The sequence below is a fragment of the Camponotus vicinus genome, unplaced genomic scaffold, assembly GCF_025532165.1.
Source record: "Camponotus vicinus isolate PSW18456_S1 unplaced genomic scaffold, iyCamVici1.0 SCAF_2, whole genome shotgun sequence".
In the NCBI taxonomy this organism is placed as follows: Eukaryota; Metazoa; Arthropoda; class Insecta; order Hymenoptera; family Formicidae; genus Camponotus; species Camponotus vicinus.
Window position 1 is genome coordinate 23,305,335 of NW_028141956.1, and position 12,725 is coordinate 23,318,059.

Below are 12,725 nucleotides of genomic sequence, written 5' to 3' on the forward strand. Positions count from 1 at the left end.
TACACAAAACGCGTGGGGGAAGTGATCGGTATATCTATCATGTGCGCGGGATTCGGCAAATTTTTCGTCGAAACAATCTAGGGTCGCGCGAGATAATCTTCATGTCGTCTTGGTTTGTCTCGAAATTCGAGACAAGATTTATAATTAGTTATCGAGGCAATAATCAAGATTAAAAATAAGATTCTCAAGATTATATAATAAATATAGTTTATTAGAAATATAAATATAAATTATGATATACAGGGTGTATACAGGGTGAAATGATGCACTAAACTTCAGGTGCGTATTTTAGAGGTCAAAATAAGACTTTTTTTTCCTATGAACATGGGTCCGCAAATGAACCCTCCTCCGAGCTAGAGGCCCCTAAAGTTTGGGGAAAAAATTAAAAATTGGCTGTATATCAGAAAAAAAAAGGTTTTGACGTTACCTATCACCTTCTCTTGAGAGATAAATAAATTTGCGTTGCGGGTGTTTGGTAAATTTCACACATTTTTGAATTTTAGCTCGGAGGGGGGTTCATTTGCGGACCCATGTTCATAAGGAAAAAAAGTCTTATTTTGACCTCTAGAATACGCTCCTAAAGTTTAGTGCATCATTTCAGATACATCCTATATATTGCACGAGATATATCAAGATAATCTTGGCTTGTCTCGAAATTAGAGACAAGATTTTTAATTAGTTATCAAGGCAATAATCAAGATTAACAATAAGATTCTCAAGATTATATATAATAAATATGCACTCGTCAACAAAATTATCGCATAGGTAATTTCATGTCAAATTTTCGCATAACTTCAAATAAGTATAACTCACACACACACATGATGCATCAAATCCGATCAGCAACCTCCTCGTGATGCGCATCAGGTAAAGCTAATGTTGGCAGTAAATGAACAAAAATGTGTAAGTAACTTTGATGTGTCGTAAATTCGCGAAAAAAAATCGTACAAACTTCATTTTTTTTTAATTCACACATAAAAGTCCATATTTTACGATAATTATCATGAAATGCGAAAAGAATTTATTCCACCCCGTGGAATGCGTCAAATTATGCAATTTTTTGGAGACAAAATATGTCCTTACTTAAGGAGATGACAAGAGGAGGAGAGGATAAGTTTTAAATATAACAAATGATTTTTAAAATAGAGGCTTTAATGAGAATGAAAAAAAAAATTTTTTCAAATACGACCATTTTTGACAGAGTTATACTTATTTGAAGTTATGCGAAAATTTGAAATGAAATTACTTACGCGATAATTTTGTTGACGAGTGTAATTTATAATAAACGCACAATAAATTACTTATTAAATAACTTATAAACTTACTAAAAATTACTAATAAATAATTAATAAATTTAATTTAAATTACTTATTAAATAATAAATAATAAATAATTTATTAAGTAATAAATAGTAAATAAAAAATAGTCTCGTCAAGATTATTAATTTTAAAAAAATCTAAAATATATATATCTGTAAATTAAACGAGAGAAAATCATATAAGAAATATCAATTTCATACATGCTATTATTAAATTTTATAAAAATTTCAGACATAAGAAAAAGATTGTTTAGACTTTACACAAGTCTGCTACTGACTTTGTGCATGGATATAATAAAATATACGAATGGATTTTATATTACATGGTTTATCGATAACGATAGAGTGGCTCTCTAGTATTTTCTTATAGAAAAACACACTGTCACATTTTCATAATTTACATTTCGATCTAATATTGATATTAAACTCGTGACACTCAATCTGTCATGTAATAGATATTTTTGTCATATCGTGATCTTGTCCAAAATACTCACGCGATAGTGTTCAGTTTTTCTGAAATAAAATTAAAAGAAAAAATATTCCCTGATATGAGAAACGCGTACAAGGTTTCGATCAATAACGTAACCATCGATCGAAGATTAACTTCCGCGGCGTTTTTTAAATCGATTCACTTTGCAGATACGGCGCTGTTAATCGAAGCCGGGAAAGCAAAGATGAAGGGTAATGGCGAGTATCGTGTTCCGCGACCGGTTTCGCGAAAGGCTCACACGAGGTTCTAATACGTTGAAACGCATAAATCACCCGTACATAGACGGACTTTGAAAAAGCGATAAATATATCGGCCCGTGTAATATCTTCTAGCCTGCAATTTCGCACGCAATTTATGTCTCTCTGAAATATATAAGCGAGGTGCCCCAATCTGAGTCGAGGGACCTCATCTATCGTATGTTCCTCTCGGTGTTTTAGGCTCGATTACACCTTCGGACGACATTTTCTGACCCCCGGCTTTTTTTTCGATGTAAACTTTACGTTTTCCGTGTTTTGACGCTTTCAGGATGAGCGACATTGTCAGAATTCAGGATGTTTGCTCGAATCTTATGAATAAATTCTCCGATTTTTCAAGTATTTTTATTTAAATTTTCAATTAATTAAAGACTTTTTGGTGCAATTTTCTGTAATAATACATGATTCGTTTGGTTTGCTAGCTATTTATAATATAAGAGCAAAATTATTAAAGAGAGAATTTTTTTTAAATTCCTCGACAAAAGAAAAGTCTCTAATAATTCCAGATTCCCCATATTTTTCCAGAGAGTAGGCACCCTGAAATTATGTAACAAATAATATACCTTATACCTTCTTTTTCTCTTTTTTAAAATTGCAGCTGTTTTTATGTTCGTTTGCATTTCACGAACGTGCAATATCCACATGAAAAAATTATCACCCTATCGCGGCATTTATTTGCCGAAGTAATTTTCTCGAATACACGTCGAATCTACAATCACTTCGATATTATAATCGTTCGATTTATAATACATTTATGCACACAAGTTTTTGACGCGAATCCATTGGCCGTACGCAAATTATAGCCGGGTGCATCGCTCTTTTTTCCGGAGAAAAAGGGGCGACCGCGCGTTCGGCGCGACGTCCACGTCGACGCTTAAACGATACCGAAATCAATCGATCATACGTAATAACGGTTTCCTAAAGACGACTTTTCACAGACCGCCACCCGGCGGCCATGTTGTCTCCCCGTGCACATCTGCCAGTCTCTCGGACCCCGTGCAACACGACGTCGAGCCGAACGTGCTGTACGAGCTGAGCGAGCTTTCGAAAGGGTGTTTACACGTCGCGAGTTGCGATGTGCTCGAAAATAATTCATTAGGGTACGGTTCCGTCACGTTGGGCGTGACAGAGGGGAGACTTGCAGAGAAGCGACGAGAGCGACTACCGGTATTCATCGCACGAGAGCGATTTTCCGCGGATAAAACTTTACTCAATATCGCTCTAAAGGAGCCGTTAAAGTTTCCAGTTTACAGAAACGCACGCGTCAGATTTTATTTTGTAAAAATGGTTTGGGAGAAAGGATCATCGTTAATAGAATTTTTCAAGACAAGATTTTTAATTATTTTTAATTTATTAGTTTTTTTAAAGAATTAAAATATGTAAATTAGACGAGAAAAATCACTATATCGTATACAAACTTAAACAATTTTATGTAATAAATACAAGCATTTATATTAACAATTAATAAAATAAACAATACAAAATTTTACACAAATATTGTAGCTGCACAAGATAATTTGTTTTCGAAAATTTTCAAAAATTTTCAATATAATATTTTTATGAGTCATCTTCTCTTGATTCTTATACAACTTTACGCATAAATCTACTAAATTCTCTCTTTCTTTTTTCTCTTTCTCTCTCTTTGGAACCAAAGATACCTATTCTAACCAAAGATACCTATTCTATGGAAGGATACCTATTTTGCGGAATGTAAATCAAAGTCCGGACGCTCGCGGTCGTCCTTAAGATATATAGTACAGAAGGACTTGGTGAGGACTCAATGAGAAGCGGCGGTGCATCGCGTGTTTCGCAAGAGCAGACGTTGCGGTCGTTTAAGGAAATGGTGCTCCTCTCTCCCTCCCTCTTTCGCTCTTAAATAGCACAAATTAGGACGACATCCTCGTGTGGCATCCGGTGCTTCAGGTAAATCCTCTTAGGTCACGTAAAAAGCCCCGCGATCCCTCCGCTCCCGGCATGACGGGGGATGAATTTTTCTGCGACGAACCCTGGGCACTCGGCCGCGGCCGTTCGCAGTCCATTGTCGCTCTCGAAAATGTCAACGGGACGTCGCTTAAAGGGACACCTTTACCAGACGAATCGGATTATCGGATTACCGACGTGGAAGCCGGGAGAAAAACGGAGGGTACTCGAGATCGCGACGCGAACGATGTCGTGCAAAATATTGACAGGTGTCAACTACGCTCGCTATTGACGGACACGAGTAGAATCGCATAAAGAGCTCGAGGACGTGCGCGCTCTCGTGTCAACCGCGTCCTTAGCGTATAATAGACGGCGTATAATATACATAAAATATATAATTTAAATAAGGATCTTTTTACACGTGCACGAGATTGAAGCGGAAGTGGCCCGCTGCGCGAAAAACAGAGATATTATGTCAACGACGAAGGCGACGGGGCGCGGCGGAGTCGTTCGTGAATTAATAACACCGGCTCCAGGCATATCCCGGACTTCGTCGATCGAAGCATTAATTGTTAATGACACGCCGGAATCGATCGCTGGGAAAAACGGCTGCCTCTGCATCGCGACGAGTGGCTCGTAGCGTGACACGTTTGCCGGTTTCCCGCGGATTCGCGTCTTTTCAGCGTAGCGTGCCGACGTATAACTTTGCGAAGAAAACTCTCTCCCTTGAAGTTTGTAGGTAGTTTTATGTATAGCTTGAACGCGTGACGAGAGAGCGACGGTGCCGTTTTGCGTGTGCCACGTTTATTAATGCATGACATTGGAGCAGTAAGAAGATAACGTATCTTTATACTCTCTTATAAATAAATACTTGAGGTATTTTCTTCTCTCTTTTTCCCCGATGGTTATCGCGCGCGAATAAATTTATCACTGCCGATTTTGTGAAAAATTAATCGAAATTTTAGGTTAGGTTCTCTAGAGAGTAAGAGTGACGTCACATTTTCGAACACACCGCGCTCGGAAAGTTTACGAACGAACCATACATCATACTTGGAAACTAGGGAAGATTGTTGATGACATCCTCGTTGAATCTAAGAATCTTGGAAACTAAGAATGTACATATGCGTGTAAACGACAAGTAAATTTGCCTCTATATCTCAAGTCGAGCGTATTAATCGCAACTCGGAGATATCGCGTCCCATTCAGGAAGAGGCATCGTCAAGGAGTTCGACGGTCCTTTAAGGGCGATCCCCATTGACGATATAAGAAACGGGGCGAGAGAAAGAAACAAAGAGACGAGACCCTTACGTGGACGCGAGTATCTTCTTATTGGCGGGATCGGGTGACGAGAGGAAGTAGGCATCGCGTTTCCATCCCACGCATCCTGTCAAGTGGATTCCACCGGCGCACAAAAGAGATCGGACAAATAATTGGCTCCTCGGATACACAGGTAGGAGCAGTCCTTTTGAGCCCTGAGAACCTTGCGCAAGGACCATTGTACGAGGGACACTCGATACATTCGGATCGAGTGGCTCGACACCGGGGCGAAAGAAGTTTGGAAAACGGGACATCTCTCGATTTATTTCGACGAAACCCCAGTCACGTCACACGTTCTCCTTGCTTGGGACGAACATTGGAAAAACTCTAAAAGTGCCTTCACGAGTTCGCGTATTACCTAGTAACTGAAAAATGTATCTCCAATGCTCGATATACAGGGTGTTTCGAGAGAATAAATTCTTCATACTCAATAACCGATAACTTCATGCTTGACCGATTTCATCTATAGTGTACATAAACTTTCTTGCTTAGATTGAACTTAGAATATAGAAGTTTATCGGTTTTCCCGGAACACCCTGTATGCTATTTATTTCGAGAAAGGGAGAATAATCTCCTGGAATAGATTTACTCGATCTTCCGCGATTCAGCTTCTTTTTCTCCGGCAACGTGAACGTCTCCCTGAATCCCTGATCTCTGAATTGGATCGACGACATCGCCTATGAATAATAATCTCACGCGATGCAAAAGCCACTCGCGACACGAAGAGATCTGAATGAGAATCACGCGAAACAGGTTGGCGCGAGCGGAGAGAAACAAACAGCGAGTCAGCCTCGAGTAACGAGAGGCCGCAAAAAGACCGGACCGGAAGCCGGGTCGGCCCAAAGGACGTTGTCGAGAACGATCCCGCGAAGTGTCCACGGACGGATACGCGACTTTTCGCCGACATTAATATTCGAGAGGCGACGCGCGGGAAGGGGACTTTCCGCCTGACTTAATTAATACTCGCGCGCGCGCGCGCGCGCCTTCCTTTTTGACGGCAGGGATTTAATTACTTTTTTACGTCGACTCGTAAATCATCTCGCGGGGCTCGCCGTCGTCCTTCCTGCCGAGTCATAAAATAAAGAGCTTCGAGAAGCGAACATGTGTTGCCCGGCTACGCTCGCAAAAGCCGAAGGATACATCGAGAGCTTATCATTGTCAGATTATCTCCGATATTCTTCGAGTCTGATCTGTAAAGTAGTCCGATAAAAAACCGAGTTGCCGAATTGGCTTGACATGTGAGAGATCCATCTAGTTCGCTGTCATAAATCGAGATTTCCTTTATTTGTAAGATTGAAGATTCACGCTGATTAATGACGATTAAAATTTTACTATTCTTTTTTCCATTTAAGTATGTTTTTCAAGTGTATAAAAGACGCTTTAACCTTTATAAGGTATTCACGTATGTCGCAAAACTTTTCCAATCGCGATAATAAATCTCACTTGTTGGCACTTTTTAATATTAATTATAAATTCATAAAGTATACGTCAAAGTTATTTCGCGCTTACATAAATAAAATACAAAGCTATTCACGAATGCTTGATATTTTCAAAATATTTCTACTTTTACTTTTTTATGTTATCAAACTTTAATTGTTAGATAAAATAGTTGAAATTTATAGCAATAAATAAATTGAATAAAACACATGTATCTGATTAAAGTATTAAATAATGCAGTTAATTAAGGCAGTCTATATTATAGCGTTAAAATTGATTGCATAAATAAATTTGATTCCGTCATCAAGAAATTATCTGATGAATTTTTAATAAATAATTGCTTATAATTGAAGATTAGTCCATATTAATTTATGAAATAATGATTAATATTATGATTGCGATTAGTCCTCGTGTCCTACTATTAAATTCATATAGAGACGAATAATTCTTGGGTTTATTAGCTCAGATAGCTGTATCGTTATATCTAATACATTAGATCATAAATAATTATTACATCGTATAAATAATTAAATATCGTGTACTACAGACATTAATCAATCCTCTCATCTATCACTTGTAATCATATAGTGCACGAATAGAGAAAAAATATCAACACGTATAATTATATATTAAATAAATTATTTTTCTTACTCGCGCATGCGAATGATCAAATTGTTGATAATAATGGCAAAGTAATTTATTTAATATATACAGCTGTTGTGCATATTCACTTTAAGTTACATGCAACGTTTATTAATAATTTTTTGTCGACATCAAACTCAATTTAAACAATCTCCTTCGTGACGTGCGAGACGTTTAAGGACGAAATCGATGTCGGAGATGAAGAATGACATTTATCCTGGCGTTTAAAATGTCGGCGTCCAAAATGGTCGTCAGGACACCTTTGTAAGAATCTCGGCGATCTTATCGAAGGTGTCGAGAATCCGACGGTAGCGAGGTTCTCGACGTCGTCGATACGTTGCTCCTACCTGCCAGGATTAAGATCTCTATCCGGGATTAACGGGGGCGTCTAGATGAAACTCGAGAGACCGGCCTCGCTCCGAAAGGATAATTGTCGTTCTAACTCGACCGAGAAATTAATCCACCGCGACGGGGGTCCCTTTCACCGACGTGTCAAAGGCCTCCTTTTCGCGCGAGTCACGCGGCGACGGTAGATGTAAACTCGTCACACGTGCTGAAGTTTACACGTCAGCGTAAGTTTACACGACAGTAGTGAATTGTCGGATTGTGTAAGTTTACACGACAGTAGTGGATTGTCGGATTGTCGGATGGTGAGCCGCGACATCTCAGGACATCGACAGAAAGAAGAAGACGGATGCTGATGTTGAGGAAACAAAAATAAGTAAACGAAGACTCACCACGTGACCGTGTACCGGCGACTTCGCGATAGACTGTAGCTGGGGATAGAGTTGACCAGCCGCTGCCGGTGTCATGTCGGTCAGCATCTCGACGTCGACTTGAAGGGTGTCGCAGCCCCGGGGGTGACCCGCGGGAATTCGCACACCGCGGCCTCAAAACGTCACACGGAATTAAAGTCCTTGCTTGTCTCTCTCTTTCTCGGTCCTCTCTAGTTTCTCGCGCACTACACTCGAGGTGATCGCGAACGATCCGGTGACGTTACTCCGACGTCGATCGTCGGAGGTCCCTCCGTCGCTCGGGTTAAAAAAAAGATCTCCCGTGGTAAAGGCGCCCGGGCTTTATCGCCGTGTGTGTGGTTCCCGTTCTTCGCCCCGTGACAGACTGCCGACCGGTCGAACGACTTGGTCTCGACCAGACGGGGATATGCGTGGTAGGGAAACAGCGCCGCGTCCCAGGACTTGGCAGCCCCCGGGCAAAAAAGGGGCCGGGTCTGTCGGGGCGGGCTCCCCGTAGGAATCCGTCGCCGCCCATCACCGCCTACGTGCCGTACCCCAGTTTCCTCGACTTTATTTATACCACCTCCCGCTCCCCCCTCCCGCTCCCCTCCCTTTCGGCGATCTCCTCGCGAGATTCCCTCTCCGATGCCGCGGTCTCTCGGTTCCATCGGACCGAGCTTCCTCGACCAGCTCTCTGTCGCGTTGGCGATCCCCTCCGCGAGGCCCCTCCCCCCCTCCACTTGGATAACTCAGTCGTGGGATGCGCGCGCAGCTCGTCGTCTGTCGTCCTCGTCGTTGTCGTCGTTGCGGTTGCTGTCGTCGTCGCTGGAAGGGGCACGCGCGACGGTGACTTTGGCGGTATCCTCTCGACGTATAGAAGGGGTTCTCCACGGTCGGCCTCCTCTCTTCCACCTTCGTCGTTTACCCTCGCGCTTCCTTCCCCTTCCTCTTCCCTTTTACGTGACCCGGAGTCGTATCGGTGCGCGAGCCCGCAGTTTGACATAACGGTATACATACCACGCGCCGTCGTTATTTAAATACCGATACGACTCCGTAGAGACGTAGGCTCGAAGGTGGCGTGAAAATTCTGGGCCCGTTCGCATGAGACACATACGTGCCAACGTCGAGTGTGCGTGTTGCGGGTATGAGGGTGAAAAGGATGGACGAAGACATTCTTGGGTGTATTAAAGGGAGACGCGTTTTAAACGCTTACGCAATACCGTTCGACGACTTTTACTACGTCCCGTAGTAATCGCTTTTTAAATGTTGCAGGCTTGCTATTTGCTCGCTGGGGATTATTTTTAATGCGTCGCGCGTTCAGGAAATTACATGCAAATTGTTTCGTACCGCCGCCTTTCCCGCCGATCGTGCTCTTAATGGAGTTTATTTCTGTCGCTGATGTAAATAAAGCGAGATACGCGAGGATTGAATTTTACAGCGAAAGCTAGCGAGAAAGAAAAGGTTTTTTTTTCTTCAACTGTGATTTAGAATATATATGTATACTTTGATTGTAATTCCATATAATTTTGCATCTTATGTACGTCCGTATACCGTTCAAATTACATATGATTCTATATATTTTCACAAACGTAATCTTCGTTACAAATACGTATGTATTTAGGCGCAAAGAAAAAATGTATGTTATTTGAGATTATAACTTATTGTTATATATTGCAGTGAAGTTAAATTGAGATATATAGTATAATTCACGAAATTCATAGATGAAAAATGTTTTAAAAATTTCACAAAATTATTACTTAGAGACCTATATTATTTCATAAATAAATCATTCTCTTAGTTATTTGCAAATTATAAACATTTCCTTATACAAATGCAATCTTTTGTTTCTTCTTTTTTGTTCTATTACAAATATATATGAAAATTTTAATGAAATTTATAAAAAAATTTAATAAATTTCGTGAGTAATTATATTGACATTTCACAATAAATTACTTAGTTAAATGTGCAAATTTACATATATTACATTGAAAAAATTCGATATAAATTTTCCCTTGCTTCAGATTTAGATCCGTAATAAGTAGATTTTGATTTCGATTATTTCCATTTGATTCAAGCTATTAACTTGCGATTTTAAATATATAATCGTCGATATATATGATATACAATTTTTTTATTTAATGTAATTAGCAACGTAAACTTCTTAAATTTATCACAATTATTTAATATATATTATATCTCGTTGCATATATTTTTATTTTTTCGTTTGCGTTTCTACAAATCGAATTTATATCGTATATAGACGTAATTATATTCAAAAATATATAATTGTGTATCATCATTAGGTTGTTATCTTTTTTTCATCACAAGTGATATAAGCTGTTTTCTAATTTATTTTGTTTATCTCATTCCATCACATTTAATGTATCCCGGCATCGACTCGTTTCGTGTGCATTCACGCGTTACAACATAATTTTATATAATTCGTACAACATAATTTTTGCAAATACATTTCAAACTCACGCTATTTCTTGCTATGCATTACAACAGTTATGGGTAGATAAATTGATATTATTATCTGTTCACGCACCGCAATAGCAATAGATTTTATCAATAATAATAATATTGAATTATTTAATATGATAATTTTAAATTGACGATCGAATCGTGGTAATTCTATTTCGAAAAATATTCCAGTATTTATATTTGTATTAGCAAGCGCATTTACCAACGCAATATTAGATCGTATCTGATATATAGTTGAATTAAATATTTGCGTGCATTTTTCACATCGTAAATTGTGCAAATCAAAATGATCATGGTCTAATAGTGATACCTATCATGCCAATCTACGTGAATTATAGTTTTATCGAACACGTGTAATATATATAAAAAAAATAGGTAATAATGAGTCCAAGTTATTCATGCTTTTTTTTGCGAAATGACTTATAACCAGGGAGACGTTATAAGCCCGAGTGCAGCTGTACGGGCACCTATTAAAATCGTAACGTAAGGAGTTACCTAAGGAGGACCGCGAAAACGCGAAAGAACCTAATGCGATTTTAATCGCGCGGTTTGAATTTCAAATGTTAAATACATATATCGACTTCTCGTAAAGCCTCGTAAAGCGAAACATGGTTGAAGAAACATTTTCTCACAATCAATGGCGTATTTAATGGCAAATAAGGCCGTTTTAATTTTTGAGTAAACAAACGGTAAAAATAAAATTTTATTTTACATTTAGAAAAACTTTATCAGAGAAAGAGTAGTATTTTTATTATAAAATTATTTATTTATTTTATTATAAAGTTATTTATCATATATTGTTTTGTTTTAAGAATTCTAAAAAAGTGATCCATCATTTAGATATACGATGTTTATGTTATAAGGATATAATGATGTTAAAGAGCGGGATGCTTTATGAGAAACACTCGCGATAATTTTTATATGAGATATAATGAAAGTATAACATGTGTATAATTACTATCAGGTACATGTTTACGCATCTTGGTTCCGTAATTAACTGCGTTGATTATATTTTTTATACTAGAGATACATTTTGTCATCAATAATCCAAGAGAATTAAAGCGACAATTGTCATTAGGCTACCATACTTTCTCTTGGCGTCACGTAGCAAATAATACGAGCCGCTTTATAGCGGCGCGTCGTGATTGTGATTAAATCGTGCCCATAAAACCGCATCGTAAGAAATTAGCAACCGGTTGCTAAGAATTTTATAATTGGCATAATTTGTAGCCGGACTTGTCTTAAAAATTTAACGCGGAAGATCAAACGTACGATAATTTAATTTTGCCACTAAAAAAGACCCGCCGAGAGTTCGTTTATGTAAGTCGTGAAATTTAAATTTCCTCGAGTATCTGAGAGATACGCGCGTATCCCGAAAGAGAGCTTTTCGCTGCAAACGTGCAAGTGTCTTCCGTTTCACCTTCCTTCCTACGCCAATGGCTACGGTGGAGACGCGAGCGACGGGTCGAGGTCGCATTAGGACCTAATTTTCCATAATGGAAGAAGTCCGTGGCGTGGTACGGCGCCACTACGGCGAGGAGACCGGCTAATTGTGGTCCATTCATAACCATTCTCGGCCGGAGCCGAGCGGGCAACGGGCGAACGATCGCTCTAGTCCCGATCGAGATTCCCGGGCAATTTAGACGCGATAACTCTCGAATAGAGCTTGGTGACATGTCACGCAGAGTTTGCCGGAAGAGAATGGAAGTACAGGCAAAGGGGGCCGCTCAATAGCGGGCACTTAAGGTCGACCTGGACGGATCAGCTGGATGTCAAAAGTTGATAAGTCTACGTGTACGTTTCGAGATGCATGAATTTGACATGACACAAAGCACTTTAAAATGCGATATAATTTAATCGCAAAGTCGTAAATGTCATCTTTTATCGAACAAACTTGTTTATAGAGAGAGTGTGTGTGATAAAAAAGTGTGTATATAAAAATGTATATAAAAATAAAAATTTTAAATCTACAGGGCAAAAACCTTTATTTTAACTCATAAATGTTATTATTAATTTTATAAGATTATCTTAGAAGAAAAGACTGAAAGTGCCTTACAATATCAAATTTTTAAATTTCGAAATTTAATAGATTTATTAACTTTTGACGTAGCTGACCCAGTTTGTTTTTA

General features: G+C 39.0%; 1 protein-coding gene and 1 long non-coding RNA gene across 5 annotated transcripts in view; one reads left to right on the forward strand and one right to left on the reverse strand.

Annotated features, from left to right (window-relative positions):
* LOC145967253 (uncharacterized) overlaps positions 1-12,725 on the forward strand; it is a 147,243-nt gene that overhangs the window by 118,553 nt on the left and 15,965 nt on the right. The gene's annotated exons all lie outside the window — the stretch shown is intronic.
* Sp1 (transcription factor Sp8) overlaps positions 1-12,725 on the reverse strand; it is a 72,516-nt gene that overhangs the window by 29,068 nt on the left and 30,723 nt on the right. Inside the window, exon 1 of one of the 3 annotated variants that reach the window (XM_083091951.1) lies at positions 8,116-8,623. The exons of the other annotated variants lie outside the window; for them this stretch is intronic. Within the exon in view, the coding sequence (XP_082948077.1) occupies positions 8,116-8,202 (87 nt within the window). The 5' untranslated portion in view covers positions 8,203-8,623. Of the gene's footprint in view, positions 1-8,115; positions 8,624-12,725 lie in introns of those variants that run through there. 3 annotated transcript variants of the gene reach the window in all.